Genomic DNA, 20,005 nt, shown 5'->3' with positions numbered 1-20,005 from the left:
TGAGAGTTCAATCCACAACCACAGAACACAACATGTAAACTCCAAACTACTTCCTACTGAAAAAATAGTTCCTGTTTCCACTGTCAGGACTTTTTCCTCACAAATCACAACTTAACACAGACGTTATAAACCAATAAATCAGCTGTACTTCTCTTATAGCAGTTTTTATAGAGATGAAATGTGAAATAAAGTGTTTTTACAGAACAAAAGGAATGAAAGGGCAATAAAAACCCTTCCCCATAATCATTATTTTATAAATGAGCATCACAATTAAACAGGAAGTGAGAAAATGAGGAAACATCAGAAGCCACAAATATCAAAATTCTGAGATAATAACTGAAAGGAAAATGATATCAGATTTCTGAATAGATAAGATAAACTTTACTGATCCCTCGCTGAGGAAATTCACACAAAAGAGGAGGTTTTAGGTTTCTTTTTAGAAATATGAACACACTCTGCTGCCTGCAACAAGTTTAACAAACACATATTTGATCTGAATGTGCAGAAAATGTAGAATTTGAACAAAAAAAATGCTAAAACACATCTGAACTATTAAATTTCAGGGTTTTTACATAAAGTGGGATCAATTCATCTGTCGCTGATGTTAAAAGGTCCAATTTGCACATGTAAAAAGCTTATTTTCCCCACAAACAAACATAGAAAAGAGGTCAAAAGAGTACTGAAGCAGAGATAATATTTGAATAGAAGAGTTCATCTACATGAAAATTAACATTTAAACACAGTAAAGAACACATGAGAGCCTAAATACATTGTTTTTAGTGTCTATTTCATTATGTTTTGAATTAACAGCAGAAACAGTGTCTCCTACTACATAATAAAGATATTTCCAACAGACAAGGAACAAATTTGTGCTTAAAAATTAACTCGAATGCAGGGAATTCAAGGTTTAATGCTCAGAAATTCCAGTGATGAAACAAAATCCATGCCAGCGCTTTGAAGTACAGAATCCTGGCACCAGTTTCACAAATTCTCACTGATACAACTCACCAAAAAACACAGAAACTTGCCACCAAAAGACAAAGACACAATGTAGGTTTAAGAAATTAGTCAGAGCTCTAAAGTACAGAGTTTTTTTTTTTGTTTTTTTTTTGTTTTTTTGATGACTGAATGTCAGAAATTTCTTTTTGACAAAAGGAAACTCCAGAAGGAAGTGGTGTAACCTGAATAAAGAGTTCTCCTTTTGGGACTTCCACATGCTTGTTCAATTGAAGAAGTAATTCAGGGGACCTATTGTAATCGAATGAATTCTGCAAGATCATTTAATGATTTAGATTAACCTTTTAAGCTGCAAAAATCACTTGAATTGGTTGAGTTGGCGTGATAAAGTTGCATGAATTCCTATTTTGTGCAATTTAAACTCAAATTTCTGCATTTTTGACACAAAATTAAAATCACGTTGAAGTAACTTAAAGAAACTGGTTTGATAAGTGAATTTTTCTTCACCTACACGTCAGAAATTAATGTACTTTCTCTTTCCTACATTATAAAAAAGGTGTATTTGAAGTGTTGGTAGTGTTTATGTTTTTGAGTTTCTGCTTTTCTGGTTCCATCAACTTGAAATTACACTTTGCTTCTTTAAACTGCTGTTTTATTTTTTGGTTAGAAGTGAATAAATTCGGTTTCTGCTGCCTTTTTATTGAGCAGGAGAGTAAAGAAAAGGACAGAACAGCTAAAGCTAATGTCAAAATTATGTTTGACATTAAACATTTGTGTGAAAACAACTCAAGTTGGAAAAACCATAAACGTCATGTCGAATTTAAATTTAAAAATTAAGTTGCATCAGTTCAAAGTGTTCATTTGAGATGAATCAGATAATTAAAGTAGATTTAACTTAAATTAGTGACAGTAATATTACTTGTGAACTTAATTTTGATTAACTTATTTAAATTGTGCTACCAAATTCATTGATGCTGTTCAAACAATTCACTTTTTTGAGTGTGTTTAACACTTGAACAACTTAATTTTGTAAAGATTTGCCAGCTTAATTATTAATTATGTGCATAAGATATAAAAATGCACTTAAAAAATGTGGGAAAACTACCTGGAAAAGCTTATCTTTATGAGTAGTCAACATAAAAACTTGTGTTTATGCTGTCAATTGTTAAACAAGTTGGAAATTTAAAAAAAATAAGGATGTAATATATTCATTAGAAGTTGTCAAAATTCAAAAAGATTGATGCAAGCTGTTGCATTATTAAGCCTTATTTTCATTATTATCATCAAAAAGACACAGCTGTGATTAAACAAGAGACAGTTTATCAGGATTTTAAACCACAAACTACACATTATAACGTTCTTTTTTGTCAGCAACCAAGCTTTTGGTTGTGAAAGTTCTCATGCAGTTTTTCAGGCTAAAATCTACATTTTTCCTTCATTTAATGCAATGCAGACCCAGAAAATCAGCTTTTATGACAGAAACAGACAGGATAAGAAAGTTGTGGAGCATTCAGACACAGGCTTTGTTTTTCTTGTTCGACATAAAATAAATAGTGCACTGAAGGTCATGAAGCGAAGCTATTTCCTCATATTTAATGCTGCGGGCACAACAGCAAGTATTTATACAAATGCTTCCAGACATCTCTTGCGGAACCAGTTAAACTGTTGTTACAGTTATCGCTCAAACAACAAGGAAACTTTGGTCAAGCTTTCGTTTCTATAATCTGATTTATTCTTTTTTTGCACTTCACATTTGTACCGATTCACCAAAGACCCACAACCTGACATTCTGCAGTTCCTTGTTTTTTTTTCTGTGTGGTTTTCATTCGGTTCATGTGATTTATTGTGAGACTGTTCCTGGATTTGTTCACTCAGAGTTTTAAATGAGGACGATCTGCAGCTCAAACATGAAGCTCTCTGCTGCTTTAATCCTGCTGCTCCACAGCCTCGGCACCGTCGCACAATGTAAGGACAAGTTTTACACATTTACTCTTTTCTTCTACTAGATCGTAACTTCAGCTTCTGTTGACAAATGCCTGAGGATTATACAGAAGTGTCTTGGTTGCCAGATTTTACAGTTACACCCAAAATTCTGTACAGACTTGCCAAGTTGTGACTTAGAGTGAATTTTTATTTGGCCAGCAGGTTTCTTCTGGTTGGAAATGACAAAAACAAGTGATAAAAGACAGTAAGATGTTGTGTTAGAGATGTTAATGATGGTTTTTTACTATGTTTATGACATTTCTTGTCCATTAATTAAAGTCAGTAGTTCTAGTGTCTAACAGTGTTCCTGCAGGTCTCCACTGGGATTTAGTTCCTCCAAGTGTCCATCTCCAGCTCTTTGAAGGTTTCCTCTCCATCACTCTGCTCTTCACTTCCTCCACACATTCTGGATGGATTCAGGTCTGGACTATGGCTGGGCCGCTCCAACATCTTCTCATTCTTTTCTCTTCATTTCTTCACCATATTATCTCCATGTTTCACATCTTTATCTTGTTGGAAGCTCCAATGCTGCCCAAGGAGCAGTTTTTCTGCAGACTGTCTGATGTTCTCCTCCACAATCTCAATGTTTCCTCTTTTGTCATGATGCCGTTTCCTTCAGACATGACTTGTAATTGAGCAGTAAGTGAGTAGAGAAGTGCTGCAGGTCCAGCTGAGCTTTAGTGTGTCTGTCTTGGAGAAGTGGAGTCCTCCTTGGTCTGATCCATGGAGACCAGCCTTGTTGTTGGTCTGCTGGAGTGTCTGATGGACATGTTGCTACCAGAAGTGCTCACCAGGAACATCTGGAGTGAGATAAAAGCTGCATTTCTCCAAAAACTCGCAATAATTCCAAGGAGTACAACTATTTCTAGACATTTCTCTCCTTGGCACGAGATGGTATCCACCTATGCTGATGACGTATTTCTGTACATTGCTGAAAAACTTTCTTTTGCTCACTATTTCTCAATATATTTTGGAGACATCTGCAGAATTTATACATTTTCCAGTATGAAAGTCTCCACTGCACAGCTCATGAACATTTGAAATGACATAGAACATACATTTTGTCATTAATATGAAACAGTTTCAAGGAGTATAAATCATTTTGACCATGTCTTTTGTAGCAGTTTTAGTTTGGAACTCGTTGGACTTTTTCATCATGCTTCAAACTGTGGGCCCTGGACCTTGAATACATTTGGATATGACTTCATAGACTAAACGTATTGCGAGCAGAAACAGTGTGCAATGGGAGGTTTTCACTGAGATCTTTGGTTTAAACCATGACTAGTTACTGAAGACGTAACTACTGCATCAACTGTTTTCAGTTACAAGTGTCTTAGAACATGGTAGAAATTACCAGGAGCTTTTCAAATGATATCAAAGCTGCACTTTCTTCAAAATGTACAACAATTCCAAGGGTATGGATAATTTTGGAGATGACAGTTTTAGTTAAAATGTATTATTACCATCTCTAACACAATGTTTTACTGTGCTGCATCACTTGTTTATGTCAATTCCAGCCAGAAAAACTTATAAGTCAAACAAAAACTCACTCTAAAGTAAAATTTGGCATAAAATGCCAATTATTTTGGGTTTATTTGTATGTACAGGAATGCATGCATAACATCCTTTATTTCCATTTTGTTTTTCAGTCGTTCATGATATCACCTACGTTATCGGCTGCTTTGAGAACACCACAACTACAGTAGAGTATGAATTCGACGGCGAGGAGATTTTGCACATAGACGACGACAGACAGGAGGTCGTGTACACTGTTCCAGCGTACCTTATGCCGGACCCCGCTCACATATTTGGAGATTTGCACATATACAGAAATGCTCTGAAAGCCAAGAGGGCGTGCGTGGGGGTTGTAGCATACTGCAAGGTGGAAGGCATCGATCCAGAAGAAGTTAAAGGTAATACTCGTTTACTGTCAGCTGTTATTGCATAGACTTTTTGTCATTTTAGACACTATTTGAGTCATTGTAGACCAATTTTGTGGAAGTTTGAATACGATTTAAGTCATTTTGGAAAGTTTGAAGCCATTGGTGACGATGCTTAACTTACTTCAGACCATTTCTGAGTCATTTGAGACAAAGTTTGTGTGATTTTGGACATTTTTATGTTAGTTTGGGAAAATTTCAAGTCATTGGTGGCATTTTTAGCTTAATTTGGTCAGTATAAGTCATTTTTTGACTATTTTGAAAGTCATTTAGGATGAATTTTGACTAATTTTGGATGAACTGTGTTATATTGAACACTACCCGAGCCATTAGCAATGGTTTATAGCTTACTTCAGACATGTTTTGAGACATTTTGGATGAACTGTCTCATTTTGAATACTACTTGAGTCATGAACGATGGTTTTCAGCTTATTTTGGACATGTTTCGAGACTTTTTGGATCGATTGTGTAGTTCTGAACGCTACTTGAGTGATTTGCAATTGTCTTTCGCTTACTTTTGACACATTTCAAGACATTTTGGATGAACTGTCTCATTTTGAACACTACTCGAGTCATGAACAATGGTTTTAAGCTTACTTTGGACACGTTTCGAGACATTTTAGATGTCGCTTGAGTCATTCTGCACATTTTCAGTCAGATTGTAGACTTCATCCAGGTAATTTGGACACTTTTGATATAATATTGAACAGCTTCAAGTCATTTTGACTGGTTTTGTGTCATTCTGGAAAGTTTCAAGTCGTTGGTGACACTTTCAATGACTTTATACAACCTCAGCACTGCAAAAACTTCCTGATGAAGGTTTTTTGTTTGTGTTCTGACCCACCGTAGACCCTCCTGAGAGCTTCATCTACCCTGAGGATGAAGTCGTTCTGGGACTCGAGAACAGCCTCATCTGCTTTGTGAACCATTTCTTCCCTCCGTCCATCAACGTCAGCTGGACCAAAAACGGCCTTCCGGTGTCAGAAGGCCTGTCTTTCAGTCAATATTATCCCAACAATGACCAAACCTTCCACCGGTTCTCGACGCTGATGTTCACGCCGAGCAAAGGCGATGTTTACAGCTGCACGGTGGAGCACTCAGCACTGGAGACGTCCAAAACAAGAATCTGGGGTCAATATTTTACCTCATAAACACACTTCATACTAAAAAAAATTATATGGTCTCCATAATAATCTAAATTCTCTATCTTTTTTTTTTTTTACAGATGTTGAATTCCCCAAAAGTCATCAAAGTCTCATAGCAGATGTTTACTGTGGAGTCGGACTGTGTCTGGGCTTGTTGGGAGTCGCAGTTGGAACATTTTTAATTGTTAAAGGACTACACCATTAATTTAATCACTCTAAAAGCAGTGAAAGTTTATCCAGTTGTGATCAGGTGTTTGCTTGTACAGAGATGTAGAAGAACATGAAGACTAATATACAGCATAATAAGCTTTCTTTGTAACTCTCAGTTGATTAAAACTTGGATCTGCAGCTAAAGTTCTACATTGTTACTTGTGAATGAAGCTCATAATATAATTATAGTTTTCTTTACATAAGATGAGATTCTTTTGACTAAAATATACTTGTTCTGTATCCAGTCAGACTTTAGTTTCTTTCTTTTGGCTGCAGGTTCTGGATCAGTCTTCAATTTTGGACAAATTTCAGTCATTTTCAGTGGGTTTTGTGTAATTTTGAACACTACAGAAGTCATTTGGTAATGGTCGACAGTTTTTTAATTACTTTGGACAAATCATTTTGTACAATTTTGGCCTCATTTTGAGAAGTTTGCAGTCATTGATGGTGGTTTTTAGCTTACTTGAACAAGTTTCAAGAGAGTTTCTGGACACATTTTGAAAAGTCAGACTCAGATTTCTTTCTCTTGGCTGCGGAAATTTCCTGTCATTCTGGAGGAATTTTGTGTCATTTTCAACACTACGTGAGTCATTTTGAAAATGCTCAAGTCATTGGCAATGGTTTTAATAATATTTTCGTCACTCTGGACCAATTTTGTCATTTTAGACATTTTTAAAGTCTTTTTGGAAAGTTTCAAGTCATTGGAGAAAGTTTTAAGTCACTTTGGATGATTTTTTTGTGTAATTCTAGACACTTCTGACCACCTTTTGACTAATTTTGGACATTTTTGAAGTTCCAAGTTTCATGTCATTGATGACAGTTTTTAACTTACTTTGAACAAGTTTCAAGTAATTAAAACCATCTTAGAAAAATGGTGCTGAAAATGGTGAAATATTCAAACAAATAAAAGTCCACATTCTAGGTTGAAGACTGGAGCGAAATTCCTTCTATGCATTTCGTTCACTGTAACAATTTAATGTGACCGACCAATAAAGTTTTTTCTGATCATTTATCAGTCCTTCATTTCTTTTTTAATTCAGTTTTAAGTGCTTCTACCATCATTCTCTGCTGATTTATACTTTAATACTACCATGGGCCTGAATTTGGTATTGGTTTGTGTAAGTTTCTCATTTTTAGGGTGAGTACAGAAAAATGGAAACTCTTGAGAGTGCTGTTTGTGTTTGACAAAGGTTTATGGACGTAAATCCCTTCACACAAACACCACGCCTACTTCTCCGTCACACCTGCTCAGACAAAAACTGCAGAGAAGTCGACTGTTTCACTTCCTCATGTTTCCAGAGCGAGTTCAGTCTGCTTCCTATTTTCATTTATCATCTCCAGTTTGTCAACATGAGAATTCACAGATTTCTGTCTCTTCTGGTGGCTTTCGTGATGTTTTCAAGAGCGAGTAAGTAACTTTAAAACAGGAGCTTCAGTACCTTTAAACTTCAGATTCAGCTGTGTGAGAACAACAGTGAACTTTTCTAATCCTTGCTGTTGTTGCTACAGACGCTTTCTTCGGTTACGTTGAGGTTCAGTGCCTCTACACGTCAACCAGAGATGTCATCTACATGGAAAAGTTGTACATCAATAAGTTGCTCATGGCCGAATACAACAGCACTTTGGGAAACTACACTGGATACACCGCGAAAATGAAGGACCTCACAGACGAAGCCAACAAAGTCAAAAAATTCAAGGAACGAGCAAAGAAGAATTTGGACGAATGCAAATCCAACATCCCACTGGTGTTTGATGCGCTCACAAAACCAGGTGATTTGACTAAAATTCTTCAGATTACAGCAGCCTGTGAAGTAATTATCTCTGTAATATAAAATACTTGTAAAAGTACTGAGAAAGAAGACGACAGGTGAGTAACTGGGTGTTCAAGTTTTACCAGGAAAGTTGATACAGAAAATGACTACATGGCTCAACAAAAGCACAGTGTTGGAAATATTTTAATATCTTTCTTAGTTAAAAGAAGTGTACTAATACAAGACTAGAAAACTACTCCATTACAAGTAAAAGACTGGCATTTAAAGTGTTTCCAGCACAAATTTGTCACCCTATGTTATCTGTTCTTCCATTGTAGTTTGCAAGGCTGTAACCTAAAAGACAGAGTAATTCATGATATTTTAAGCTTGGTTTTTTATTTTATTCTGTGGGTATTTTCCTCCAGTTGAACCTACTGTGAAGCTGAAGTTAGTGGATGTAGCAGATAGCAGACATCCCAGCATGCTTGTCTGCAGCGCTTATGGTTTCTATCCCAAACTCATCCGAGTGTCGTGGCTGAGAGACGGAAAAGAGACCACAACTGATGTGACGTCCACCGAGGAGCTGTCCAACGGGAACTGGCTCTATCAGATCCACTCCTACCTGGAGTTTACACCCAAACCTGGAGAGAAAATCAGCTGCAGGGTGGAGCACGCCAGCTTGATGGAGCCCAAACTTTATGACTGGGGTAAGAGCGCCTGCAGAACTAATCTTAACCTCTATTTGATTAGATTAGATTTGAAACATATTGCACTTTTTTTACACGGCTACATACGTTTCACAGCTTCAGTTACTTTGCATTTTAAGCTTTTACACACTCAAATCAACTTCATGTTGATTTAAACATAAAATATGGTTAGTTAATATAGAAAAACCTACTAAACTGTAGATGAATTCAGCTGTTTTCCTCATTGAATTGTCTGTTTTTGCAGGTTGCAGCCATGTTAATGTGAACATTTTATACTTTTCTTCAGTGCACATAGTAATAAAATGAATATCTTTAAGGCAAACAAAACCAGATATTTCATGATGTTATTCGGACAAAGGTAAAACAGTGGGGCAGAAATAATGGAGGAAGATGGCATTTGAAAAATTAGCATGTGGATCTAACGTTCTGTTGGTGATGAATGTGTTTTCAGAGCCAGTTGTTGAGGCAGAGAGGAATAAGTATGCTGTTGGAAGTGCAGGGCTGCTGTTGGGTTTGTTGTTTTTCATCACTGGGCTGATTTTCTACAAGAAGAACTCAACAGGTGAGAGACAGAACAAATTATACCCTCCCCAGTCGGACTCACCAGATGTGGACTTAAATTATAAGTTTAGCATTTCTGATACACATTTCATGCCACTTTCTGCTCCTCTTACACCACCTTTATGTGACTAGTTTCAAAACTGCTGACAACAACCTCTGAGCAGCGACCTTGAACCTGTAAATGGAACGTTTTGATAAGGATTTGACAGAAAACCAGTCCTGCATGGGTTATTGCTGAGTCCTAACGTGCAAATGTTAAACTCTGTTTTGCTGGGGTACCATCACTGCATCCTGGGTTTAGCTCCACCCCCAAAGCAACTGTGATTGGTTCAAAAGAATCCAAACACTCCAGAGTTTTCTTATAATCTCTGACAGAACGATGCTGTGTAGTCAGATTGTTCTCCAGCGCTGATGTTGCATGTCTGCAAGTACGAAATTGTCCAATTTGTTTTTATTAATTTTTTTGTAATTTGACCAAGACCTCTCCATGTGCATCCCAAAATCTAAATCCCCCGTGGCAATGATGCTATAATGGCAAACTCTGTCATTGTAAACAAATTTACCTTTAAAAAAAACTTTCAACTACTCTATATCAATCTAAAATGAAGACGGATTCAGCAAACGAAGGTTTCTAGGGTAACGAGTCCCATCTGAAATATGATTACAGTTTTTTTGTCTCTTTTTTGAGGTTTTAAAGACCAAATTATTGTGTCCCGAAATGAAAAATGTGTGAGTCTGATCATCTTTTTGTTTTCAGGTCGGACATTGGTACCGACAAGTCCGCCGCTACATTCATAAAACAAAAGACAAATGGAAAACAATCATCTAAAGGTGGAATCGTCTTCTATGTGGAGTAAATCTCACAGTTGTCACTCAGGCTGATGTATCTACATACTTGAAGATTAAATTGTGTTGAAGTATTTACTTTATTAAAAACACATTTTAACTGACATTTTAGGGAAAATGTGACGTTTGACTGTCAGTCATATTTTATATCTTGTTTAACTCGAAGCCAAATATCTTAAGTTATTTTAGGTCTTGTTGATTCAGAAATGCTTTCTTATGCATAAAATTATTTATTCAGTTAAATGAGTTGACTCAATTGAGGAAAATAAAGCAAGATGTACTGTTTAATTTGTGATTATTGTGTTTAAAGGTTTCTGTCAGTTGTCATGTGGTTTTAGAGAAAGAAGGTCTGATAGTTTGACTGAAAGTTTTTAGTTTATCTGCTGCTGCACACGTCTTCAATGAAGTCATAGAGACACAAAGAAATAATCCTAATTTATTTCCTTCCCTCGTCAGCTGCTTTGAGTCTGGTTCTGCCTGATTTTTCAAGAGTTTTGGTTGTGTTTGACAAAGGTTTAAATGACAAATCCAACATGAAATATGGAAGTAAATTCCTTCTGTGTTGAGCACAGATGCCTTTTCCCAAAGCAAAGTGAACATAGCTATTGCTGCAATGAAACCAGGGAAGGCCCCAGGACTGGATGGTTTGATGTTGGACCTCTGAAAACTTCCAAAAGGAAGAAAGGTCTTAACCCATAAGAACCCAGACCCATTTTTCCTTAAAGGACTTAATGAGTTAAGGTCAGACATAAAGCTTTGCAAGGAAGAGACTGGGGCACTCAAAGTGCTTGTTACACTGGTGTCACCGTGAGTTCTTATGGGTTAAGGTCATTCTGCATCCGGTTGTTCGAGGGACAAAAACCAGGATAGTGGGGAACGTCAGTGATTGTTCCAGTTCCAATAAAAGGCAAACTTGCTATATGTGACAACTACAGGGGTATCAACTCAGGTTGCTGCCAAAATCTATGATTGGACGATCCTCAACAGAATTAGATCAGTCATTGACGATCTACTCTACCCGGGTCAAAATGGATTTTGGCAATCTCGCTCAACCACTGCGCAAAACCTAGCTTTTAGAAGAATTGTTGAGGAGGTATTAAATCACAAGAAGAAGCAATACTGGTTTTCATTGATTTCAAGAAGGCATTTGACACAATTGACAAACAAAATGTTCCAAATTCTACTGGCATGTGGAATCCCTCCTCCAATTGTTCAAGCAATAAAATTATGTATGTCAACACGTCTGTGGTAGTCAAGACTCCCGAGGGCAACACAGACTTCTTCTCCATCGACACCAGAGTATTTCAAGGAGATCTTCCAGCACCTTTCCTCTTCATCATCTGTTTAGAATATTCTCTTAGGAATGCAGTCTTGCCCTCCAATGGTCTGACCCTAAAGCGTCGTCAAAGTAGAAGACACTGTAAAACACTCTCAGGGAAGCAGAAGACCTTCTGCATCGGGTCGAACGAGGAACAAGACAGAATGGACTCTTCCTGAATCCTTGAAAGACGAAGTTCATGCACCTCAACACAACATCTGAGGAGACATTGCATGGACTAGATGGGTTAGAAATCGAAAGAGTTGATGATTTCCTATATCTTGGAGGCTATACCAACACAGCACATGATGTAGAAACAAAAATTGGTAAAGCTTGGGGAGAATTGCACTCTCTGTCAAAAATATAGGGAACTTCAACTAAAACGGCAACCAAAATAAGAGTATTCAAGGCGTCAGTGGAATCCATCTTACTGTATGGTTCTGACTCCTGGTCACTAACGAAGACACTCTCAGAAAAAATCGATGGGACTTATACCAGAATGGTGGTACAAAAAATCTCCTGGAAATCACACCTCACCAACAAGTCGCTGTATGGCTAATATCCATACTTGTCAACCATCATTAGGCAACATACACGATCCCTGGCTGGACATGTGGTCAGACACAACGAAGCAGCTGGTTGAGTGCTGTTATGGAAACCAGATACTATCAGAAGGTCTGGCAGACCGAGCACAACCTTAAGCAAGCTGACAGAAGAAGACACTGGTCTGGAAGGCAAAGAACTTTTGACTGCAACGCTGGACAGATGGAGCTAGATGAAGAACTTTTTTCATGTTACTGATTCTGATGCAATTGACTGACTGAAATTCCTTCACAAACACCACGCCTACTTCTCTGTCACACCTGCTCAGAAAAAACTCTGCAGGGAAGTCAGCTGCTTCACTTCCTCATGTTTCCAGAGCGAGTTCAGTCTGCTTCCTATTTTCATTTGTCATCTCCAGTTTGTCAACATGAGAATTCACAGATTTCTGTTGCTGCTGGTGGTTTTCGTGACGTTTTCAAGAGCAAGTAAGTAACTTTTAAACAGGAGCTTCAGTACCTTTAAACTTCAGATTCAGCTGTGTGGGAACAACAGTGAACTTTTCTAATCCTTGCTGTTGTTGTTACAGACGCTTTCTTCGGTTACGTTGAGGTTCAGTGCCTCTACACGTCAACTAAAGATGTTGTGTACATGGAAAAGGTGTACATCAATAAGTTACTCATGATCCAATACAACAGCACTTTGGGAAACTACACCGGTTACACCGAGAAAGCGAAGAAACTTGCAGACGAAGCCAACAAAGTTGAATCATTCAGGGAACAAGCAAAGAAGAATTTAGACCGATGCAAATCCAACATCCCATCGGTGTTCGATGAGCTCACAAAACCAGGTGATTTGACTAAAATTCTTCAGACTACAGCAGCCTGTGAAACAATTTACTCTGTGATATAAATTACCTGTAAAAGTACTGAGAAAGAAGACGACAGGTGAGTGACTGGGCATTCAAGAGAGGTGTAAAAGGAAATACAGAAAATAACTATACATAAAAGACTGGAAATTAAAGTGTTTCCAGCACAAATTTGTCACCCTATGTTACCTGTTCTTCCATCGTAGTTTGTAAGGGTATAACCTAAAGACAGAGTAATTCATGAGACTTTATGCTGTTGTTTTTTATTCTGTGGGTATTTTCCTCCAGTTGAACCTACTGTGAAGCTGAAGTTAGTGGATGTAGCAGATAGCAGACATCCCAGCATGCTTGTCTGCAGCGCTTATGGTTTCTATCCCAAACTCATCCGAGTGTCGTGGCTGAGAGACGGAAAAGAGACCACAACTGATGTGACGTCCACCGAGGAGCTGTCCAATGGGAACTGGCTCTATCAGATCCACTCCCACCTGGAGTTTACACCCAAATCTGGAGAGAAAATCAGCTGCAGGGTGGAGCACGCCAGCTTGATGGAGCCCAAACTTTATGACTGGGGTAAGAGAGTGGGGCAGAAATCATGGAGGAAGATGACATTTGAAAAATTAGCATGTAACTCTGATGCACTGTTGGTAATAAATGTATTTTCAGAACCAATTGTTGAGGCAGAGAGGAATAAGTATGCTGTTGGAAGTGCAGGGCTGCTGCTGGGTTTGTTGTTTTTCATCACTGGGCTGATTTTCTACAAGAAGAACTCAACAGGTGAGAGATGAGACAAAATTAACCCCCAAAATACATAAACAAATCTAAATCTTGAGGTTCCCAAGCTGTAAATGGAAAGTTTTAGTAAGGATGTGACAATAAACCAGTCCTGCATGGCTTTTTCTTGAGTCTAACATGCCAATGTTATACTCTGTTTTGCTGGGGTACCATCACTGCATCCTGGGTTTAGCTCCACCCCCAAAGACAACTGTGATTGGTTCAAAGGAATCCAAACACTCCAGAGTTTTCTTCTGACCTCTAACAGAAAGATTTGGTGCAGTCAGAACATTCTCCAGCGCTGACAGCATTGTTGCAAGATTAAACTTTCCACATCTGCAAGTATGAAAGTGTCCACTAGGGGGTGTGATGTATATTTTGTAATTTGCACACCATGCACCCCAAAATGTGTGTCTCCCATGATAACGAGGCTACAATTGCAAACTCAATGTTGTTGTAAACACCTTTACCTTTGAAAAAACTTTTAAACTGCTCATCGAAAATGAAGACAGATTCTGCATCCGCAGAACTGTTTTTATAGTGTGAGCGAAAGTTTTTCCACTACATTCCATGTTGAATCCAGCAGCAGGAAGTCTTCCAGTGAAGCGTTTGTCCAATCAGTTGTAGCAAATATTAAAAAGCATGACGATAGTATACACTCAAAACAGAGTCAAGATACAGGAGAATCTACTGAGAGCCTAAAGAGTGCAACTGAAACCCAAGGAGGATATAAAACAACAAGAGACACACAAGGACAGGGAACTTCAAAATAAAACAGGAAATAAACAGAACAAAAGGGTTTATGCATGACGCAAATTTTACCATCTCCCCAAATCTGCGAGGTCCTGCAGAACAGACCCTTTGACTTCAGAGGATCTTTGATTGTTACATGCTTTCCATTAACAGAGCCTGAACTCGGTGGGAAGTTCTAAAATCTTCAGATGTAACCAGCTGCTGTATGTCTGAAAAATGAGCAAAATCACATCCTTTCAGAAACATCTACAGGAGTCCAGAGTATTTTTTAGATATCTGACATTAGCATTAGCATCTGCTGTCTGCTTTTAAACTCTGCATCGGGATGTGGGAACTGTGAATTTTGTCTTTACTTGTTGTTTGACTAAGTTTATGTATCAAAACTTCACGGTTCAGTTTCAGAAAGCATTCTGGTTTGGGTTAAAAGATGATAATCTCACAACATTTTTTAAAGCTTCACCTTCAATTTCTGGGTTTCCAGGGTAATGAATCTGGCCATATCTAAAATATGACTGTAGTTTTTTTTCCCTCTTTTGTTGAGGTTTTAAACACCAAATTATTGTGACCTAAACTGAAAAATGTGTGACTCTGATCTTCTTTTTGTTTGCAGGTCGGACGTTGGTGCCGACAAGTTAAGCTTTGTCCAATGCTACGATTATAAAACAAAAGAAAAATGGAAAACCATCTAAAGGTGGAATCGTCTTCTATGTGGAGTAAATCTCACAGTTCACACTCAGGTTGATGCATCTACATACACACGTGGACAAAATTGTTGGTACCCCTCAGTTAAAGAAGGAAAAACCCACAATTCTCACTGAAATCACTTGAAACTCACAAAAGTAACAATAAATAAAAATTTATTGAAAATTAAATAATCAAAAACAGCCATCACTTTTGAATTGTTGATTAACATAATTATTTAAAAAACAAACTAATGAAACAGGCCTGGACAAAAATGATGGTACCTCTATAAAAGATTGAAAACTATTTGACCAGAGTGACATGATTAACTCAGGTGTGTCATTTAATTGACATCACAGGTGTTTCCAAACTCATAATCAGTCAGTCTGCCTATTTAAAGGGAGACAAGTAGTCACCCTGCTGTTTGGTGAAAAGGTGTGTACCACACTGAACATGGACAACAGAAAGCGAAGGAGAGAATTGTCCCAGGACATCCGAAAAAAATTATAGACAAACATCTTAAAGGTAAAGGCTATAAGACCATCTCTAAACAGCTTGAAGTTCCTGTGACAACAGTGGCTCATATTATTCAGAAGTTCAAGACCCACGGGACAGTAGCCAACCTCCCTGGACGTGGCCGCAAGAGGAAAATTGATGACAAATTGAAGAGACGGATCGTTGGAATTGTATCCAAAGAGCCCAGAGCAACCTCCAAAGAAATTAAAGGTGAACTCCAAGGCCAAGGTACATCAGTGTCAGATCGCACCATTCGTCGTTGTTTGAGCCAAAGTGGACTTCATGGGAGACGACCAAGGAGGACACCACTGCTGAAAAAAACTCATAAAAAAGCGAGACTGGAATTTGCAAAAATGCATGTTGACAAGCCACAAAGCTTCTGGGAGAATGTCCTTTGGACAGATAAGACCAAACTGGAGCTTTTTGGTAAGGCACATCAACTCTATGTTCATAGACTCAAAAACCAAGCATACGAAGAAAAGAACACTGTCCCTACGGTGAAACATGGAGGAGGCTCAGTAATGTTTTGGGGCTGCTTTGCTGCATCTGGCACAGGGTGTCTTGAAAGTGTGCAAGGTACGATGAAATCTGAAGACTATCAAGGCATTCTGGAGAGAAATGTGCTGCCTAGTGTCAGAAAGCTTGGTCTCAGTCGCAGGTCATGGGTCTTCCAACAGGACAACGATCCAAAACACACAGCCAAAAACACCCAAGAATGGCTAAGAGAAAAGCGTTGGACTATTCTAAAGTGGCCTTCTATGAGCCCAGATCTGAATCCCATTGAACATATGTGGAAGGAGCTGAAACATGCCATTTGGAGAAGACACCCATCAAACCTGAGACAACTGGAGCTGTTTGCTCATGAGGAGTGGGCCAAAATACCTGTTGACAGCTGCAGAACGCTCATTGACGAATACAGAAATCGTTTAATTGCAGTGATTGCCTCAAAAGGTTGTGCAACAAAATATTAAGTTATGGGTACCATCATTTTTGTCCAGCCCTATTTCATTAGTTTTTTTTTTAAATAATTATGTTAATCAACAATTCAAAAGTGATGGCTGATTTTGATTATTTAATTTTCAATAAATTTTTATTTATTGTTACTTTTGTGAGTTTCAAGTGATTTCAGTGAGAATTGTGGGTTTTTCCTTCTTTAACTGAGGGGTACCAACAATTTTGTCCACGTGTGTACTTCAAGATTAAATTGTGTTGCAGTGTTTACTTTATTTAAAAAAAACTTTTATTGACAATTTAGGGAAAATGAGAAGTTGGACTGAGTCATATTTTATATCTCATTTTACTAGAAGCCAAATATCTTAAGCTATTTTAGGTGTTGCTGCTTTGTTTATTCAGAAATACTTATTTAAGCACAAAATCATTTATTCAACTAAAGGGGTCGATTCAACTGAGGAAAATAAAGCAAAATGTACTGTTTAATTTGTGTTTATTTTGTTTAAAGGTTTCTGTAAGCTATGTGGTTGTAGAGAATGAAGGTCTGATAGTTTGAAAGTTTTTCTTTTGTCTGCTGCTGCATGTCTTAAATGAAGTCAGAGACGCAAACAAATAATCTTTATAATTTATATCCTTCCCCTATCAGCTGCTTTGAGTCTGATTCCCTAGACACTTGTACCATTGAATTAACAAGGACAATTTAATTAATATATATGTCAGCTTGGAAATATGAAACATTAAATACACATTTTTCTAATTTTCACTTTTCTAATCTGCATTTAATTTAATGTATTATGTTTGGAATATATGTAAAAGATTTTGTTCTATGCATGATACTGTTGGTTGCAATACAAATAAAATAGGCACAGCACTTGGCAGCATCATCACTTTAGTTTATGTTGTTCTTGTTGTTTTGAGCAGTATGTTTTTTCTGATTTTATCAGCAACTAGAAAAGCACTCAGAGTGCAGACCTCCGCCAAGGATAGAGAGGAAAACAGAAAACCCATACAGTAAAGGATCATGAGCCGGAATCAAACCTGCGTCTCTGACACAGTTCTGTTACGAATCACCTTCTTAACCAGTTGAGCTATCAGGACACTTTGCTCTAATTTGTTGGCCGACATACTAACCTATGATGTTTTTGTCATTTATGGACCACATACTAAAACAAACTAAAAAATTCAAAGTGATCCAGAATCCAGGATCCTTTCCGGAGTGCCACCAAAATTAAATCAGCTCTTCCTCTTACCATAGTCTACATCCCCTCAAAATTTTATGTGAATCTGCCCAGGCGTTTTGAGTTATCTTGCTAACAGACAGACAGACAGACAGACGGACACACAAACGCCGGGTGTCACATAACCTCCTTGGCGGAGGTAATAAACTGACAAAGTTTCTCTCATGGCTGCAATGAATCCACTGGTAAAGAAATGCATTTCTCTGTGTAGAACACCAGGGGGCGTAGTCTGCATATTATATGGCTTTAACACTCCAAACTAAGCTGTGTAGAAATGGGGTGATGCTTTTCTCAAAACCAAACTGCAAACTTTTTTAGGATTCTGATTGCTCTGAGTCCATTTTTGCGTCAGTTCTTCATCTTTTTCTAGCATCCTGGATCACCAGCTTTCCTCTGTTTGCTCCACTGCCAGCAGTTTCTTCACCTTTGTATTTTAGTTTGTTCCCATAACCTGCATGACATGTAAGCGTCTGCACAAACAGTCTTCGTACTTTCCACCATGTTCGAGATGTTCTGACGCACTGAGGACAGCTGATGCAGCAGCTCTCGAGTCAGTTTACTTGTCAACTGAGAGCTAAAGAGCTCAGCGAGGCCCTCCAGTGGCTGCTCACAGGAGCGCTGAAGGGCATAAAGGGGGTATGAATGATTTTTGGACAAAAAAAAAAACAGAAAAAGATTATCTCTAATTGCCCTTTGTCACATGTTTATGTCACTTCTAGCCAGAAGAAACTTTAAAAATTCCCTATAAATCAAAACTTGACATGGATTTGAATAATTGTGGGCTTAACTGTATAAACTAAAAAGTGAAGAATAACGTTTAGAGTTAAAAAACACAGAAATTCTTAAAAATTCATCGTTATGTCTCTAACATGACTTTTGTCACTTGTCATTTACAGAAAGGAAACCTATTGGTGAAATAAAAATATTTTAAATGTGTCAAATACGGGTTTATGGATAAATTTGGACATGACATGTACAGTAAAAATGTAAAGAAATTAATACAAATCAGGACAAGGGCTTATGGTCTTTTATCACTTGTTTATGTCACTTCCAATAACAGAAGAATATTTTTTAAAAATTCCCTATTTACCATACATATGAATAATTGTAGGGTTAGCTTTCTAAATTAAAAAATTCAGAGTTAAAAAACACATAGAAATGATTAAAAATCCATTATTAAGATTTTTCACACTATTTTTTCCACCAATTTGTTATTTAAAACCAGGAGACGTTTATTGGGCAATTAAAAATACGCTTTAAAACAAAAGTGGGTGTTGCTAAGAAGAAATTCGTTGCCTAACTGCACATTTTACATTTTTGTAATATGGAGAAAGTCAGAAATAGTCTAAATGTATTATTAAAATCTCGAGTATAAATATTTTTCTTTAAAAAATAGTTTTGTCACTTGTTTGCCATTTATATCCAAAAGAAACTTACTGGTCAATTAAAAACAATTAATCTATAAATGTGTATTTAAGTAGAAATCTCTATTATTGTGATTTTGATGATTCGAGATGAAAAAAAACGTAGTTTGCCTGTCAGACATCACTCAGGGTTCTGATATTTAGTGGCTCTGCTCCTACTGCGCATGCGTGCTCTGCAATAATGAGCCGCTTTGGGTTTTATTGCATTTTTCTCTTCTTATTATACAAAAGCCCGAGTTTGATCCTCTTCCTGTGCTTCGCTGTTTATGTTTATCTGCACTACCGGACCCGGTGAGCAGCACGGACCCGCCGGAGGGGAAATCAAAGCCGGATTCAGACAGAAAGATGCGGGTTAGGTGATGTCTGGTCCCGTCACCAACACGTCACCGTCCTTGTCTGGCTTTCTCTGATGGCGTCACGCGGCGGTGATGGACTGTGCTGTTCCCGGTCCGGAGGTCGTCCCGGAGCCAAAAACACCGGAGCGGCCACCGAGCAGCGATAAGACGCAGCTGATAAGAGCCGCTTATAACCAGAACCAGAGGCTGAGAGGAAAACAGTCCGCAGAGAGGCAGCAGAGGGGAAAACACAGCAGCTGGTAAGATTTGATTTATTTATTTATCATATTTAACGCATGCAGCAGGTGGAACTAACTAGAATCTGTTCCTTCCTGTTTTCAGTGAATCTCTGCATGATGCATACTCAGTTTTGGTCATTTACTCAGAATAATAATGTTTCCTAAATTGTTTTGCATAACACTTTATTTAACAGATGATATATGTGGTCCATTAAAATGCTATTAATATTTATTGGAGTTACTTGGGTGCGGGCCATGAAATTAAAGCTGA

The 20,005-nt window shown here is 37.8% G+C and overlaps 3 protein-coding genes across 4 annotated transcripts; all 3 read left to right on the top strand.

Annotated features, from left to right (window-relative positions):
• The first annotated feature begins 2,760 nt into the window (after nucleotides 1-2,760).
• LOC110952448 (H-2 class II histocompatibility antigen, A-U alpha chain-like) lies at nucleotides 2,761-7,245 on the top strand. Its single transcript, XM_022195989.2, has 4 exons — nucleotides 2,761-2,922; nucleotides 4,590-4,853; nucleotides 5,730-6,011; nucleotides 6,106-7,245. Exons 1-4 carry the CDS (start codon nucleotides 2,841-2,843, stop codon nucleotides 6,228-6,230), a joined length of 753 nt encoding a protein of 250 aa, XP_022051681.1. The 5' UTR covers nucleotides 2,761-2,840; the 3' UTR covers nucleotides 6,231-7,245.
• Nucleotides 7,246-7,537: 292 nt separating this feature from the next.
• On the top strand, nucleotides 7,538-10,388 carry LOC110952447 (rano class II histocompatibility antigen, A beta chain-like). Of its 2 annotated transcripts, XM_022195988.2 has the most exons (5): nucleotides 7,538-7,643; nucleotides 7,745-8,005; nucleotides 8,412-8,693; nucleotides 9,145-9,255; nucleotides 10,012-10,388. In XM_022195988.2, exons 1-5 carry the CDS (start codon nucleotides 7,586-7,588, stop codon nucleotides 10,050-10,052), a joined length of 753 nt encoding a protein of 250 aa, XP_022051680.2. In that variant the 5' UTR covers nucleotides 7,538-7,585; the 3' UTR covers nucleotides 10,053-10,388. The 2 variants fall into 2 exon arrangements, with proteins under 2 accessions (XP_022051680.2, XP_051812288.1); XM_051956328.1 differs by lacking the exon at nucleotides 10,012-10,388 and having other exon boundaries at nucleotides 9,145-9,988.
• A 341-nt stretch (nucleotides 10,389-10,729) lies between these two features.
• On the top strand, nucleotides 10,730-15,118 carry LOC110952445 (DLA class II histocompatibility antigen, DR-1 beta chain-like). The gene is made up of 5 exons (XM_022195987.2): nucleotides 10,730-12,446; nucleotides 12,548-12,808; nucleotides 13,115-13,396; nucleotides 13,490-13,600; nucleotides 14,961-15,118. The coding sequence occupies exons 1-5, from the start codon at nucleotides 12,389-12,391 to the stop codon at nucleotides 14,984-14,986; spliced, it is 738 nt and encodes a 245-aa protein (XP_022051679.1). The 5' UTR covers nucleotides 10,730-12,388; the 3' UTR covers nucleotides 14,987-15,118.
• Nucleotides 15,119-20,005: the final 4,887 nt, after the last annotated feature.

The sequence above is a fragment of the Acanthochromis polyacanthus genome, chromosome 12 (genome assembly GCF_021347895.1).
Source record: "Acanthochromis polyacanthus isolate Apoly-LR-REF ecotype Palm Island chromosome 12, KAUST_Apoly_ChrSc, whole genome shotgun sequence".
Classification (NCBI taxonomy): domain Eukaryota; kingdom Metazoa; phylum Chordata; class Actinopteri; family Pomacentridae; genus Acanthochromis; species Acanthochromis polyacanthus.
This window is presented reverse-complemented; position numbering and strand designations above follow the sequence as displayed.

Coding starts and splice junctions, on each gene's coding strand:
- LOC110952448 (XM_022195989.2), top strand. CDS start 2,841: ATGAGGACGATCTGCAGCTCAAACATGAAGCTCTCTGCTGCTTTAATC. Junction 2,923..4,589: donor CCTCGGCACCGTCGCACAAT/GTAAGGACAAGT, acceptor TTTGTTTTTCAG/TCGTTCATGATATCACCTAC. Junction 4,854..5,729: donor CGATCCAGAAGAAGTTAAAG/GTAATACTCGTT, acceptor GACCCACCGTAG/ACCCTCCTGAGAGCTTCATC.
- LOC110952447 (XM_051956328.1), top strand. CDS start 7,586: ATGAGAATTCACAGATTTCTGTCTCTTCTGGTGGCTTTCGTGATGTTT. Junction 8,006..8,411: donor TGATGCGCTCACAAAACCAG/GTGATTTGACTA, acceptor ATTTTCCTCCAG/TTGAACCTACTGTGAAGCTG. Junction 8,694..9,144: donor GCCCAAACTTTATGACTGGG/GTAAGAGCGCCT, acceptor ATGTGTTTTCAG/AGCCAGTTGTTGAGGCAGAG.
- LOC110952445 (XM_022195987.2), top strand. CDS start 12,389: ATGAGAATTCACAGATTTCTGTTGCTGCTGGTGGTTTTCGTGACGTTT. Junction 12,809..13,114: donor CGATGAGCTCACAAAACCAG/GTGATTTGACTA, acceptor ATTTTCCTCCAG/TTGAACCTACTGTGAAGCTG. Junction 13,397..13,489: donor GCCCAAACTTTATGACTGGG/GTAAGAGAGTGG, acceptor ATGTATTTTCAG/AACCAATTGTTGAGGCAGAG.